At 53.0% G+C, this 16,560-nt stretch overlaps 1 protein-coding gene and 1 pseudogene across 7 annotated transcripts in view; one reads left to right on the forward strand and one right to left on the reverse strand.

The window, feature by feature from the left end:
- NRG2 (neuregulin 2) overlaps positions 1–16,560 on the forward strand; it is a gene marked incomplete at its 5' end in the record, with an annotated part of 178,124 nt that overhangs the window by 131,417 nt on the left and 30,147 nt on the right. For all 6 annotated transcript variants that reach the window (XM_082623604.1, XM_082623603.1, XM_082623605.1 and 3 more), the window contains one exon: positions 9,654–9,825. In XM_082623604.1, the coding sequence (XP_082479730.1) occupies positions 9,654–9,825 (172 nt within the window). The remainder of the gene's footprint in view (positions 1–9,653; positions 9,826–16,560) is intronic.
- Positions 11,885–12,425, reverse strand: LOC309804411 (large ribosomal subunit protein uL22-like; annotated as a pseudogene). The gene has a single exon. The product of its transcript is annotated as a large ribosomal subunit protein uL22-like (transcript).

The raw sequence follows: 16,560 nt of genomic DNA on the forward strand, positions 1-16,560 counted from the left end.
ATAACTTGTAGGGAGGGTGGCCAGGCCTCTGGCAACGTGGGGGACCCCAGAACCCACTGAGGTGTCTGCATTTGGTGAGCACGTAGGCCTGTATCCTTACCTGTATCAGGCCTGCTAAGACTTTTTCCCCTGAAACCCAACATTTCTTTGAATTCTTGTATTTTTATTTTATCTTAAAAATCCACATGAACTTGCAAGTGTACTCCACCACAGATCTGTTTGTTTTAATACAAAGGTGCTGCTTTTCCTTACTAATGAGCTTGGCAAACCCTTCAGAAAGAGGCCCTGAGGTCATCCTGTGGCTTTGCATGCATCCCAGGTTGAGAAGCCAGTCTTGTCTGGTGTATAAGGTGCCTCCCCTTTTCCCACCCCCACTTCATTTTCCGCTGACCCAGAGCTTCAGGAACAACTTTCTCCAGCCAGGCTGATGAGGTGGGAAGTGCAGACCTGTCCCAAAGGGGAAAGGGGCTCTGGGATTCCCCTCCTCAGCTCTCTTTCTCTCTGGGTTCCTCGAACAAGGGATAGCCTAGTCCATCAGCAGCAGGCCTTCTCCAGAGGGGTCTCCGAGGCCAGGGCCCATCCTTGCCCAATGAAGAACTTAAACAGAGTTGGGCAAATGGTAATGGCCTTGCAGGACTGTCATCTCTGTTGTCCCTACCTCTACCTCCAGCAGCCAAAGAGATGATAATCTCTTCCATCCCTCCATAGAGAGCTTTCTCTTGCCCCATTTCTCTAAAATAGGCAGAGTGTGGTTTATAGATGAGTCATCTGAGGCACAGAAAGGCTAAGCTACTTACTTAAGGGCGAACAGTTGGAAAATTGGGAGACCAGGACAAAGACCTGAACTACTGTGTCCTCGGTTACCGCTCTTTCCTCTGTTATGCACGACTTCCTCTGTGCCAACTCTAGGTGTCTGCGGTCTGTGCCCCAAGCACTGGTAAGAACCAGGGAGCCGTATGCCACCCCAGCAACTGGTGCCTCTGCTCTGTGAACCTGTGCAGTCTCCCCAGACATAGGTGACATCCCCCGCAGTCCCCCATCTCTGCTGCTCATGTCCCCATGTCTCAGCCCTGAACCTAGGTGAGGAACTGTGGCGTAGACCTGCCTGACTCCCGGGGCTGGGCATCTCTGTCTTGGGAGGGTCCCGAGGCGGCAGTGTTTCTGTCAGGCCGCTGGGCTCCTGGCAGAGGGGGCTTGGGGAATGGAGGGGCATAGTTTTGGCCCTGGTGGTCAAGACAGGCCTGTTCTTGCCCTGCCCTCACACTGTAGGGTTGGGTGTCGGTGGATGGGTGCTTCTGGATGGGCAGGCGAGGCTTTAAGGCAGGAACCATCTCAGTTGTTCTTGGAGCTGCCAAGCTTTGTGTCCTCCTCCTTCCTCCCTTCCCCTCTCTTCACCCACCCGCCCTGGACCAGCATCTGCTGTCGCTAGCTCCCATCCCCAGCCAGCCCTGGCCCCTCTTCTCTACCTTGTAGCTGAGGTGTCAGACACCTGGCCTGTTGAGCTAAGAGCCCATTAGGTCTGGGCTGGCTTTCACTCCACTCCCAGCCTCAGTGGAGCCCATGGCAGCGGCCACGTTGTCTTGCTTAGCACCATATCCCTGATGGCTGGTAGGTGGTTGGTACATCATAGGGACTGAGGTGGATATTTGTTGGATGGTGTGAGAAGCGGGCAAGGCAAGCCCAGGCACCAGGCTGGGCCTGGTTGGCTGAGGAAAGGTGGCTCAGGGAAAGCCAAGAGGCCCAGCAGGGACACACTCCCTTTGGGAGGCCTGGCCTGTGGGTATCAAATGGCTTTTCCGCAGGCTCCCAGGAGGACACCTGAAGGCCGGTTTCAGAGTAGGCCCTCTGTGCTCACTTAAACCAGCTGTGTTTTTAGTTGTTGTTGTTTCTTCTTTCTTTCTCATTTGAACTTGGAGTCTGTAATTAACCTCCCATAGCTCACGGTCACTTTCTGGGTGGGGGAGGGGTGGGGAGGGGGCTGGCCCACAGCCCATCAGCAGCAGGACAGTGGGAGACTTTGATGCCAGGCAGCCTGGCCGCATTGTCTCCAGGTGTTGCCCTGCAAAGGGGACTGCTCAGCCTGAGTCATGAGGTGAGGACCATTAACCCTTTTAGGAGTCCGCTGCCCCTGCACCCTGGTTGTCGGGAGGGAGGCCGGGCCTGGTCCGCCTGGCTGGGCTGCCTGGCCCTGCCCCAGGCGTCTGTCTTGCTCTCAGATCTCTGCAGGCTCCGCACCCACCGCCCACTGCCGAGAGGAATGAGGTCAAGTTGCTGGCAGCAGCGGTACTGCCTGGCCTCGGGGCTGGGATGTGGGAAAGCAGCAGCCCTGGTTGTTCTTACTGTTGTTGCTCTCTTCAGTGAGGTGCTTTCTGGGGATTCCCTGCCACACAGATGCGGGCCAGGTGCCCCGGCTTGGCATCGGGTGATGAGAAAGCAGAAGCCCCCAGATTAACCATATGGCCCGACTCGTGGCAACTGAGATGTGTCTTAAGGTTTTACGGGATCCCTTATCAAGGGAGATCTTTTTGCGGAGACCTGGGTCATCCCTGAGAGACTTTCCTCTTGTTGTTAGAAAGCTGCCAAAACAGCTCTCCCCACACGCCCACACCCCTACTCCAGAGAGCCCTAGTCCTGCTGCTTAGGTGGGCCCTAAGCAGCAGGACTGGGACGGGAACGGGACGAAGTGACCTCTCAAGGAGGATGGGAGCTCAGTAGACAGGGCTTGGTCTGAGGAGACACTAGAGGTGGTGAAGGACGGGCTGAACAACACCCTAGGGCCACCTAAGCCATCAGCTTGCTGTCTGCCCCCGCACCCGGGGGGAAGCAGCAGCCCCGGGGAAGCAGGGTATTGGGAATCTCCACCCCTTCTTTTTTTGTTTTTTGTTTTGTTTTTTTGCGGTACGCGGGCCTCTCGGCCTCTCACTGTTGTGGCCTCTCCCGTTGCGGAGCACAGGCTCCGGACGCGCAGGCTCAGCGGCCATGGCTCACGGGCCCAGCCGCTCCGCGGCATGTGGGGTCTTCCCAGACCGGGGCACGAACCCGTGTCCCCTGCATCGGCAGGCGGACTCTCAACCACTGCGCCACCAGGGAAGCCCTCTTGCTTCTACCTGATGCCTCTCGTCTGTCTGCTCTCCTGTGTGCTGGACTTTTAGGGTCCCCTCTCTGTGTGGGGAAATAAGCACAGACCCTCAGGACTGTGAGCCCTCCCTTTGGCTGCAAAGCTGAATTTATAGACAAGTTTATGGCCGTATTGTTAACATTAGCAGAACGTTGGAGACGACCGAACAAATTCCTCTGAACAACAGAATATTATGCAGCCTTTAAAATGATTTAGATCTGTGTTTCTAGATTTGGGGAAATGTCTTTATGTTAACCAAGAAAAGTAGGCTATAAAACGTTTTCAAGAGAAGAGTCTTGCAGGAAATATTTGAAAATGTTGACAGTGGTTTTCTCTCTGGTGGTAATTGAATGGATTTAAATGTGCTTTTCTTTTTCCTTACTTGCACTGTGCAATTTTAAAAAAATACATTTATTTATTTATTTATTTAATCTTTGGCTGAGTTGGGTCTTCGTTGCTACACGCAGGCTTTCTCTAGTTGTGGCGAGCCAGGGCTACTCTTCGTTGTGGTGTGCAGGCTTCTCATTGCGGTGGCTTCTCTTGTTGCTGAGCATGGGCTCTAGACACGCGGGCTTCAGTAGTTGTGGCACGTGGGCTCAGTAGTTGTGGCTCACGGGCTCTAGGGCACAGGCTCAGTAGTTGTGGCGCACGGGCTTAGTTGCTCCACAGTTTGTGGGATCTTCCCAGACCAGGGCTCGAAGCCGTGGGCAGGCAGATTCTTACCCACTGCGCCACCAGGGAAGCCCACATTGTGCAATTTTTCTACAACAAAAATGTATTTCTTATGTAACAAAATGATAACAGAGAGGAACAAGCTAAGCTCCTTGGTGGGTAGGAGTGGTTGCTCCATACGGGGCTAGATCATTTCTGTCTGGGACAGCACAGGACCTGGCACATAGTAGCACTCAGTAAACACAGGTTGACTGACTAGGGGGTGAGAGCCTACCCACTGGGTTGCTTCAGCTCTTGTCCTGACAGATCCCATCCACCCCGGAAGACTGTTTCTCTGCTTGGTTCAGCTCTGACCCCAAGACACTCTAGGGACACGGTACAGTGGTCTCCATACCTCACACTAGCATTGCATTCTGGGCCCTGGGCTATAAAAGTGACCCAGACAATACTGGACCTGGCTCAGAGATGGTGCCCAGGCTGGGGCTAGAGCTGGCCCACTCATGTCTGAGGGCTGGTAAGCTCTATCTTCAGCTCCTCAAAGGTCTGCTGTGTCAGCAGCCTCTTAGCCTTGTCCCAGGTGTTCCCAGGGTCTGGTACTGAATCCAGTGGGATGCAGTGGGAGAAGCAATGGTGGCTCAGGATAAGAACGAGCTTAAAATGCAGAAAGTAAAGTAAGATCAAGTCATTCCCCGACTTATAAGCCTCTGATACCTCCCATCACATCTACAAAACTCCAGGGCCGTCTTGCGCAGGTTGTCCACACTCCTCACTGCAGAAAGCCTGACAGGGCTCCAGGCCCAGGAGTGAGGGTACAGAGGTCCTCTGGGCAATGTTCCCAGTGCCACCTGCGGGGTGTTCTTCCTGGGCTGCCGCCCCTCTCCCCAAGGGACTTGCTTGAAGTAAAAAAATGCAGCTTGTTCGCGGGGTCCCATTCCTTTTCAAAGCACACATCCTTGGCTTTCAAAGAGCTGTGAACTAAGATATCTGTGAACAGGGACCAGGACTGGATGCTGCTAGAGCAGGAGACATAGGCTTTCAGTATCTCAGATGATGCTCGTGAGGAACTGTCAAGAGACAGAAAAGAAGACTCTTCGTAAAGAACACAGCATGATTGAAATGTATGGTTGTTTTTATTATCATCCTTTAGCCCAGTGCCGTCTAACAGGAATATAATGCGATCCACATATGTAATTTAAAATTTTCTAGTAAGCACATAAAAAGTGGCGGGGGGAGGCAAAACAAACCTGGACTTTTCGTCCTAGCTCACACAGCCTCATGTCAGTCACCTGGGCCTACTTCTCCAGGCTCCCCTGCCTTCCAGAATCTTCTAGCCACCTGGGCCTCTTTTATCCCTTGAACTCACCAAGCTCATTCACCCCTCAAGGCCTTTATCCAGGAGCTTATTACTGCCTCATATTTCCTGAGGTTGTTTGCTATTATCTACTCTCCTCACTCTGATGCAGGCTCCCAAGAGCCGGAAGTTTATCTGCCTTGTTCACCACTGCACCCTCAGGGCCTGGAACAGTGCCTGGCATATAGTAGGGTGAATGAATGGGGAAAAAGTGAACTGGATGGGGTTGTTCTGAAGTGAGTGGACTGTCACTCGGGTCAGGTCACACAAGGTTCTCACTAGATGGGGTGGCTCCTTGTGATCTGAAATGCTGTCCTGGGTTTCCCATTGGTGGCAGGAAACGACCTTGAAGCCCCCAGTTCCTCGGGCCCTCTGAACTGGGGTCGTGTCTGCTGTTTCTGGGTCAGTCTCTGTGTAACCATTACCACCACCATTAAGCAGTGGCCTCGGGCTCAGGGCACAGGGCGCCAGGACTTGTCAGGAAGCACCACCTCCTCCCACCAGGTATTCTGCCACCCCCGCCCTGGCTCATTGGGAGGAAGGGGGCCTGGGTTGGGGAGGGTGGGGTCAGGGGTCTCCCTCACCTCAGAACTTCAGGGAAGGTCAACACTCTCCAAGCAGGGGAAGGAGGCACCTTAGAACTTGAGAAGAGCTCTCTGTGTCCCCAGTTCACGAGGAGGGGGCGGAGCCTAGTTGCAGGTCACCAGGTGACCAAGAGGTTAGATCACTGGGTGTCAACCCAATCTTAGAGCAAAGCCACCTGTGAAGATGTGTTCAGCTTGCAGCCAGCTGTCAAGCTCTACACTTACAATACGTGCTCTTGCCTAGAGTATGTTACATATTTATTATATGTTTTTAAAACCCACATACCTGGACCCATCCTCACAGGTCCTGCTTCAGAATGTCCAGAACAATGTCCCTGGCACTGACACACTTTTTTTTTTTTTTCGGTACGCGGGCCTCTCACTGTTGTGGCCTCTCCCCCCGCGGAGCACAGGCTCCGGACGCGCAGGCTCAGCAGCCATGGCTCACGGGCCCAGCCGCTCCGCGGCACGTGGGATCTTCCCAGACCGGGGCACGAACCCGTGTCCCCTGCATCGGCAGGCGGACTCTCAACCTCTGTGCCACCAGGGAAGCCCCTGACACACTTTTTAAAGCTTCCCATATGGTTCTCATTAGCATCTAGGGTTGATAACTATTGATAAGGAGTGACTGGGCCCTGAGAACAAGCAGACAGAGGACGGTGGGGTGTAGGTAAGGGAGAAGGATGCTGAGGCAGGGCTTCAATCACACTAGAATAATGAAGTTCCAGAAAGTGCCACAGATTGATAGGTTGATACACATAAAACCTCCGAGTGTCCAAAAAAAAACAACCCCAAAACAATAAACCAGCATTTAAAAACGTAAGAAGCAGGTAATTGAGGAAAAACACTGTAGCAAAAGGTGAATAGCCTTACTATTTATAAAGAACTCTTACAGATCAGTAAGAAGATGAGCACCCAATAGAAAAACAAGAGTACAGACAAGAACAGGCAATTCAAAAAGAAGAAATACAATGAGCCAATACACTTATGAAAAGCGGTCAGCCTCACCAGGAATCAAATAAGTGCAAATGAAAACAACAAAGAGGCGTTATCTTTTGCCTAGCTAATTGGCAGAGGTTAAATACATGATAATACCTCATGTTGGTGAGGGTGTGGAAAAAACAGGCCCCATCGTTCACTGGTGGGAGTACAAATTGGTGCAACCTTTCCAGAACGCAGTTTGGCAACGTGTAAAGCTGAGGAAGATTGCACACCTTTCTGGTGCAGCGATTCCACTTTTAGGAAGATTGCCTTAGGAAATAATTGTGGATAATAATAACAGTAATAGCTAACCTTTATTAAATGCTCTGTGCGTGCCAGGCTGTACATCCCTTATCTCATATAATCCTCAGTCATCATCCCATGAGGTAGGAGCTGTTTTTATCACCTGTGTTTTACAGATGAGGAAGCTGAGGAACAGAAGGATTAAGGCAATAGCCTGAGGACACAGAACTAACAAATAGCAAAGCCTGGGTTTGAATACAGGCAGTCTGAGTCAGGAGCCTCACTGCCCGTGCAGCAGTATACACTGGATATGTGCAAAGGTTGATGTGCACTGGATATATACACTGGATGAAGCTGCAAGGGTGTTCCTCTGGGCTTGTCTGTGATGGGGTGTGGTGAGGCAGGGGAGAATGTATGCTGAATGCTCCACAATAGGAATTGGTTACATAAGTTCTGATTCACCCATTCAGGAATATTATGCAACCCTGAAAATGGTGCTATAGGGAAAAAATGTGTGTGTAAATACTAGGGGTTTTTGTTTATGCTTAAAAGGTCTCTGAAAGGATGTAAAAGGAACTGATAAAATTGATTGCGTTCTAGAAAGGCAACTGTGTGGCCTTGGTCAGAAGTCAGAGGGAGATCTGTTTTTTAAGCCATATACCCCTTTTCACTTCTTGAATTTTGAATCATGTGAATATATTCTCTATTAAAATATTTATATATCTATAAATATATACACACATAAGTTGTTATGTTATAGAACTTATTCCAGATAATAGCATTTCAAGGAAATAAAGTCAAGGGTTTCCCAAAAAAGCTCCAAGACCCTTACTTGGGGAATCATACTGAAGTCAATGAAGATACTTCTTTAATGTTTACCCACATGTTTCCCAAACTGATTTGCTCATGGAACCGTTTTCTTAAGTAGTATCTATTATCCTCTTTCTGGATATGCCTGTCCTATAGAAGTCAGTTTGCAAAATGTTATTAATACTTAATGCCAAGGTGAAAGGCTTACAGTGTTTCATTACATGAAAGAAACATGTTACTGGCACTGATCCCACTTTGTTTAAAAATAGATGTGTAGGTGCGTGTGTGTGTGTGTGTTTTAAATACTTGTAAGTACTAGGATAATGGATGATTTTATTTTCTTTTCTCCATTTGTATTTTCGAATTTTCTAAAATGAACAAAATCATTTCACAAGCACCGTTTGTTTGAATCTATGTGCTATATTTTCTAAGGTTTCGGGAGCACTTTCTCTCTGTGCTCCCTCTGCCCCTGTACCCCACGCTCATCTCCTCCCTACTAAAAGCAGCAGCCCAGGGTTAGGTTCAGTGAGGGGCCCCTGTAGCCAGGCCCTCTCACCTGTCTTTATCCAGAGCCAGCTCGAGCTGTGACTCTGAACTGGTGGGGGAAGAACCAATGGCCTAGACAGGGTCAGTCAGTCCCCAGACAACTCTCTGGCCCCAGCAGACCCTCCCTTCAACCAGTTTCTCTGTTCCTCAAAGAGAGCCATTGAGGCTGCAAAGGAGACACTGGCCTGCTACAAGCCTGACACACTGCAAATCCAGATACCTGGGCTCTGTGGCTGCCTGGCTGGGTGACCTTGGCCAAGTTTCTTAACCTGAGTCTCATCTTCACCCTTTAAGTCAGCATGGCACTTGCCTTACAGAGCTTGGTGACCAAATGAGAGCACACACAAAGGCACTGGGTATCCTTTACAGGGCTGTCCCAGTGGAAATTATCACACACCCCAGGAGGGAGCATGGACTTGCCATCACTGTCCTAAGAACAGAGTACTTTTTCCTTTTCTTTTTTTGGGTTGTTAGAGGGAGGGGGGCAAGGAGATGAAACATGGGAGACCAGGGCAGGTGGAAACAGAATGGTGTTCAAGAAAAATGGGAGAAGCCTCTTAGCTTGGCAGTTGCAGCCCTGCAGCCCTGTGCCCACCAGTGTAGCCCCAGGCCCCATCCCCCACACAGCCACACCACTTCACCCATTCAGGTCAGCTCACCTTGCTGACCACGTGCGATTCTGATAAACCACAGCCTGGACCACCTCCCTTCCTTCTAGCTCCCCCATCCTTTAGCTCTCAGCTGAGTTAGCTCCTCCCCCAACCTGGATTGGGGACACCCTCTGGGCTTCAGCACCCCCAGGCTTCCATAAACCACGCTGTGATGTCAATGCCAGGTTCCAGCTCCTCTGCTAGACTGAACTCCCTGAGGGCAGGAGCTGTGTCTGTCATTTTGGTCCACTTGTGTCCTCTGGGCCCAGCCTAGGCCTGGGGGTCTGGGACAGGAATTAAATCATGAGCACTAAAGTCAAGGAGACCTGGGTTTGAATTCCAGTTCCAGCCCCTTGGGGAAGCGACTTCACCACTCTGAGCCTCAGTTTTCCCCATCTGTAAATGGGTTTAATCATTGCAGTGAATTCACAGGGTGATTTTCATCAGCTAATGTGTATCAAGCTCTGAGTACCATTCCAGGCATGAAGGAAAACTCTCCATAGGCGTACCCACACTGACATCATCGCAGACCCTCTGTGAAGGCTTGTTGATTTGAACTAGGAAACGACACCAGGAGGGGTGGCTCCCCAGGCTCACCCTCTACCCCACCCCCCAGGGACAGTGACCCTTCCTCTGCTGCGCATGCTTGGTGCTGCCCCACCACCAACGCGCTCACCTCCTGCCTTGTATCCCCACAGCCACACGGCCCAAGCTGAAGAAGATGAAGAGCCAGACGGGACAGGTGGGTGAGAAGCAATCACTGAAGTGTGAGACAGCAGCCGGTAACCCCCAGCCCTCCTACCGCTGGTTCAAGGACGGCAAGGAGCTCAACCGCAGCCGCGACATTCGCATCAAGTACGGCAATGGCAGGTGAGCGACATCCCTCCCTCCATCCACCCAGCCACCCCCCATCCTTCCTCAGAAGGAGGGGCCTGAGCCGGGAAGAGCCCAGGGCTGTGCCCCCAGATCCACCCGTGGAACCAGTTTCTCCTTGCAGCTCCAGCCCCTCTGGCGATGCTGCCCCAGCGTCTTGCAGACGTCGGTACCTGCTTAATTAATGTCCCTGGATGGTTGAAGGCAATTTGATTGTCCAAGTCAGCTTTAACTGTGGAGTCCCATCTTGTGCATAAAACTTCTCAAAGGACCTGCCACAGGGTCGGAAAGCCCACCATTGGGCAGTTTTTGGTGAAGGACCCTGACTCTAGAATGTGTCTGGGAGGGCACGTGTGATGATGGGCTGGTTCCTCAGCTCAGCAAGCTGTCACTGGGCAGACAGCCAGGTAAGGGAAAGGCACATGTCTTTGACTGGTGTCGGAGGAGTCTGTATCTCAGACAGTTCCCCCGTGACATGGAAATTGACTTTAGTCTTTGAGTCAGTGCTCCAGGGAAGAGAATCTGAAGCTCTAGGGTCTCTGGGCTGTGGAAGGTGGCCTCTCTTCCATCTTGGATTGGCCAGACGGGGGGCTCCGGGCACCAGAGAAGCCAAAAGTCCAAGGGCAGCCCCTCACCTCTCTCCTGAGGGGCTGTGAGAAGGCAGGACAAGCCTGACCTCTGCTCTGCGGGCCCTGAGGGCCCTGTGGACTTCCCTCTCTGGCTGAGGCACACCCCAGCCTTTCCTGCCCCTCCAGAGGAGCTATCATTTCCTCCTCACCCCTGCAAAATGCAAATGAAGATGATTTTAGAGGACCCTCCAACCTGTCCGACAACAGAAAGTGATGGAAAAGGGGTCAGGCTCAGGCTGCTCCTGGTTCGCTGGGTGACCGGATGGGTCCTGCCCTCAGGCCTTAGTCTCCGAAATCTGTGAAAGAGGAGGTGGGGGTCAGGGGTCTGGGCAGGGCTTCCAGTTTTCTGACCCTCTTTGTGAGAACGGGGAGCAAAGACAGGACTGGTCACCCTGGAAAGTGGTCCAGGCAGAAAACAGAAAGTAATTTAAGAGGATTTGGTGCAGATCAAAGGTTTATGGCTGAAAAAACACTGCTTCCTAAGGGAACTTAGGAGGGGGGTCTGGGGTGTCACCAGTCTACAGGTTGCCCATCAAGCTCACCTTCTGAGGCCACCTCACCCCTTCCCCGCCAAGCCTGGCTCTGAGCTGGAGAGAGGAGTGGACAGGCTTCTACAGCTTTGGGGGCCCCGTCTCCCCTTCCCCCTACTTCACTGAGACAGCAGAAGTCAGGAGACGGGGTGCTCCTTGCCGGCCGCATTACTCTCAAACAGTCCACAACACGGCCCATCCTCATCCCCATTCCTGATCCGCACGTGGCCCTCACACTCACCCACATCCTCCTGCACACACAGAGCCCTTGTGCCACCAACAAACTCCTTTATTTGGTGACTTCAGCCTCTCTCTCTCTTTCCCCCAACAAACTGCTAACATCACCTCTCTAAAAGCTTTCCCTCCACGTTGCCGCCTCCCGTTCCTCCTCCGGCTGTTGCCCCATCTTGCTCCTTCCCTCCATCACCACGTGGAGGGAGTTTCACGCCCACTGACTCTACACAGCTCATCCTCCACTCCTCTTTGCTCTGCAGGAATCTGCCCTGTAACTACAACCCCAACTCTCTCCGCAGCTGTGGCTCTTGACAGACCCTGTGACCTCAGAGTTTCCCAGCTGCCAGGCCTCTCAGCAGCCTTTGGCATGGGTGCCACCTGCTTCCTTGCCCCTGTGGTCCTCCTGCTGGTCCTCTTGTGCCTCTGAGCACCCTCTGTCAGGCGTCATGAATGCTGGGACTTTGCTGTGTTCGGGGCTTCACTCTTCTCCCCTCTCCACCGGTAGGTGATTTCACCCTCTTATATTTGATGACCCCCAAGCCTCCATCTCTAGTTTGATGGCCTTTCTTTTTCCAGACCCATGCTGCCAGGTAAACACTTAGTTACCATCCCAGAGATACCCCACAGATCTCTTTTTTTTTTTTTTTTTTTTTTTTGCAGCATTTATTTCCAGGCAGTAAGTTTTTGTTTCTTCAGTTTCTTCTAGATATCCTTTTCTTCTGTGCAACCTCCTCATCTGGTTTAGGAACAATCTGTTCTTTTTCAGTAAGAATCATCTCAATGTGGCAGGGAGAGCTCATGTATGGGTTGATCCGACCATGAGTTCTGTAAGTCCTGCGCCGCATCTTGGGGACTTTGTTCCCCTGGATGTGCTCAATGACCAGAGAATCTACATCTAAGCCCTTAAGTTCAGCATTACTCTCTGCATTTTTGAGCAGGTGCAGTAAAAATTCAGCACTCTTTTTGGGCCACCGACCCTGCTTCCAGCCCCCCTGTTTGGCCTGGGCACACCTACCAGCTCCACCATTGTAATGATGGAATGGCACAGGTTACTTCTGTAAAGTGACATCCTTCAGATACTTGGTGGCTTTTCAGATATGCATACCCTTAATGGCCTGGGCAGTTTCACTAGTGTTCTTAAAGTGAACACGAAGACTTGAACCTCTATGATTTGCATGATTTTTGTGGGGTTTTCTGGGTCAATAGTGAATTTTTAGAAGTCACCTCAGGCTGCTTACCGGAAAAGCTCCACAGACATCTCTAACCCAGAATGGCCCAGTCTAGCCTCTCCGCCTTGCCCCTTGTGCTCTCCTCTCAGCTGTGGCAGAACCAGACTGCCCGCTGGCCAGCACCTGCCCCCATGCCGTCCCCTCCAGGTGGATACCCCGTCTCTGGAAGGGGGCACCCTTCTCCCTGCCCACTTCTGCCCTCCCTGCCTTTAGCCTCTTTTCCTCCACGGTCTCACTCTTGACCACACCCCACCTCTTCTGGGCCACAGGCCCCTTTGTGAATTCATTTCTGTATCTCACATACATGTGCTGAGCAACAGTTGTGTGCCAGGCACTCTATCAGAGGCTGGAGATGCACCAAGGATCGGAGCAGACATGGTCCCCACCTTCACAGAGTTTCTAGTCTAGCTTCTAGTGGGGAATCTGGTAAAGGCCTTGACCCTTGCTTCAGAAAACATGCGCTTTATACACCTGGTTTTGCTTGCAATTCGAGGGGTCCACAGAGTCACTGACCCCTGTGACTCTGACAGGGAATGATCTTTCTAACAGGGCACATATCTGATCATTCATTCATTTGCTTGACAGATCTCGAGAGCCTGCAGTATGCCAGGACAGCCTAGGTCTTGGGGCCCTTCTGACGCTCCCCTTCCTGGCCTGTAACTCACCGCCTCGCTGTTCCCCTACACCTCGGCGCTCCTGACCCCTGGACTTGGGCCCAGACTGTTCTCTGTGCTGGCAGTGCCCGCTCCCCTCCTCTCACCTTGTCCTCTGCAAAATTCTCCAAGGCCCGGCTTAAATGTCACATCCTCTGGGTCACACTCCTGAGCCCTCCAGCAAGCTCTCACCATCTCCTCCCACAGTGCCTTAGACACGGCTTCATGGCATGGTTGGGGGGCTGTCTCTCCCAGCATGAGAGCCTCCAAGACCACCGCCCAGACACACCCTCTCTCCTGTGTGGCCTGGCAGAGGAGGTCTACTTCCGGTGTGAATTGATGAGGATCTTGCAGGACTAGCTCTCCTCTCCTGGGTGCAGGGTGACATTAGGACTGGGCAGGACACCCTTTGGGTTGGCCTTTGAGCAAGTTACTGTCCTGGTCAAGCCTCAGTGTCATCAGACAAATGGGTCACCCAGTCCTGAAACGGCCTGGTCGTATCATCTGGGTCTCCTCCTGGGTACTAAGGACCCCCGAGAGCCTGAAGTGTGCCTCTGCCCCCTTCCTGTCAGGACCTTGTCCCATCTACTGCATTTCTGAAACTGCCTTGCTCCACCCGTCATGCCCCTGGGCTCCCTGCAGTGAGGCGATGGGTTGGAGGAGGGGCCATGATGGAGAACTTCTGATTCCCATGTTGTGACTCAGAGAGCTGCCGCCTCTAGACACGTACTTCACCTGGCATGGGGGCTAGCGGTTAGGGGCGGGAGTCTCCTTTCCGGCAAAATCTTCTCTTTCCTTCTGCCCACACTGCAGCTTGCACTGTGGCCCTCCCAGCGCTCCCTTCTGCCCAGGCCACACTCTGTCTTGACATCACTCTTGGTCTACGGAGATCCCTTCCCAGTGGGTGCCGCCTGTTTCTGGGGCTGCCCCACTGAGGTGTCTCACCCAAGGCTTCCTGTGCCAGGAGAAAACCGTCCCCCTCCCCAGCCCTGGGCATGGAGCCCACCCACGCAGAACCGAGTGTTCCCTTATTTATGAGGGGCAGGCTGGAACTGGCCCCTCGGGCAGGCAGCAGGAGGTAGGCACTGAGGAAAACGTGCGGACGGGTGGAGGAAGCAGCCACCCAGATCCCTAGTCCCTGCCAGCAGAAAACTGGCTGAGGAAGGAGGGGAGGGGTGTCCATCACAGGGGCAGACCTGGGTCAGCCTAGCAAGCGGGCACTAGGCCTGCCAGAAAGTGGGAGGGAGTCCTGAGTCCTTGGGGCTTCGGACTGGAGCTAGGAGTGAGGAGAAGAGAAACGTAGTTGCCCGCACTCTTTAGAGGCCTGAGAGCCCCACAGAGCCCTACCCTTCAGCCCTGACCCCAGAGCCTCTTGTGCAAGGCTGGGGCCACCTTCCTGGAACTGGGGAGATCATCACATACCTGGTAACCCAAGATGTCTGCATCCAGCAAACCTAGGGGTCATTGTTTATGTCCCCTTGCCTCTTTCTGGCACCTCAAAGGGGAGGGGCTCTCTCTGCACCCCCACCTTTCCACACATCTCACACCCCTTCATGCAGGAAGCCCTTCCTTCTGGTTTTAGCTTTCATTCCTCCAGGTAACTGTGAGCCTAGCCCCACCTTGTCCTGCTGCATGTCGTGTCGTGTAAGGGAAGCTCCTTTGAATTCAGCTGTGGGTGGGTGACAAGGAGGTTCTGAGTCTGTGTCCCCTATACCTTCTTGACCCGGAGACCCTCAGGTGATCCCCTACTCTGCTCATCTAATGTCAGGGAAGAGCTGGTGGTCAGGAAGCAGAAGCCTGGTTCTGGGACAGCTGAGATCTGTGGCATCTAATTAGGCTGGAGCCAGGAAGGAAATGCTGTCTTAGCCAGAGGGGCCTCCAGGGCTCTGTTTAATGAAGAGAACAAACTTGAATTGACAGAAGAGGGTTGTAGGCAGACACCAGGCCAAGGAGACAGAGAACGGCATGAGCCGGGAGGGGTGGAACGGAGTCAGGCAGCTGTCACTGTAACATCGGCAAGGACATCACCACAGCAACAGGGCCTTTTTGACAAGACAAGCTCATGGAGGCTGGTCTGGGGGATCTTGGAATGAGGAGGTCTGGGAAGAGCCCAGCATCAGAGGCTGAGGTGGAGCTCAGGAGACAGGTAGGTCCCCAAAGCACAGCCCGGGGAGGGATGTGGGTCATTTTGCCATCTCCTCCATCCCTGGTGCAGCCTCTCTGCTCACCATCCACACCTTCCCCCATCAGCTTCATGGCTCTGTCTTTCCACCCCTGGGCCCAGGGCAGGACAGCTCGGCTACCCTACCTCCCATGCCACCACACCTCCAACACACTGCGCATATTCTGGGAATCTGATTTTTTAACTCGGGACTAAAAGAGGAGGAGGTTACATCATGTTAAGAAATTTTCATGCTACCTTTTTGTTTCCCCTGGGGACCAGGCTGGGGTCCCAGGGTTTAATCCGGAGCTCAGACTAGCCCTAAAGAGCACTGGGGCAGAGGGAGGGATGGGAGATGTGAACAGATCCTACGGAGCCCAGGCACCGCGGGCAAGTGCAGGGAAGCCCACGGAAGGAAGGAGAGGTTTGGCAGAGTCTTCAGAAGGAAGAGGGGAAGCAGGGCCAGGTGCCCTGGAGTCACCCACAGCACTGAAGTCTCTGCCCAGGCCTCGCCCCACAACTCGTGGCATGCAGGGCTGGGTGCAAAGCCCTCCACAGAGGGGTCAGCCTCAGCATCAGGCTCCAGGAGACAGCCCATGAGCTGCTTGGGGCCCAAGTCCTCACCAACTCCAGCTCCTTATCCACCTCTGCAGTGTCTTGCCGGGTACCCTTGGACAAGTCTGGAAGCCCCTCTGGGACTCAGTTTTCCCATCTGTCCTGCCCTGTCCTCCTCCAGATTAGCCACGAGGGTCAAGTCAGGCCTTGAGGATAGGATCTTTCTGTTCCCTGAGGTATCCAAGATCCCAGCACACAGAAGGCACTCAGTGAACATTTGTTGAATGAATGAAGCGAAACCCCTTGGGGAGGCCACAGAGTGCCCCTTAGTGGCAGGGCCGACACAAAGGCAGGGGAGAGCTACAGGTTTGGACTGGGAGGCTGGGCACAGTTGCCATGGGAACCTGTTAGATCGGTGGCCCTGCCGGGTATCTGGAAATAGGCCTGGCTTATCTAGAGTGACGGGGCTGCCGCTTCTAAGGGAAGACTGAGGTAGCTGTGAGCCAGCAGCTGCTCTACTGGAAGGAGGTGGAGGGAGACGCAGCGGGCCTGAGAGAAGGGCACTAAAGGCAGAGGAGGGAGGTGGCCATGCGACTTCCTAAGGACTCCACTTTCCTCCCCTAGAAAAATGGTTACAGAGAAGGCCCAGCCCTGGAAAAGTGAATGTGAGGATTCATGGACTTAGAATCCCATGTTCTCCTGAGTGCCCAGGTCTCCCTCCAGCCCTGGGGACTCTGCACT

This window comes from Mesoplodon mirus (genome assembly GCF_964341445.2).
Source record: "Mesoplodon mirus genome assembly, chromosome: 5".
Lineage (NCBI taxonomy): Eukaryota > Metazoa > Chordata > Mammalia > Artiodactyla > Ziphiidae > Mesoplodon > Mesoplodon mirus.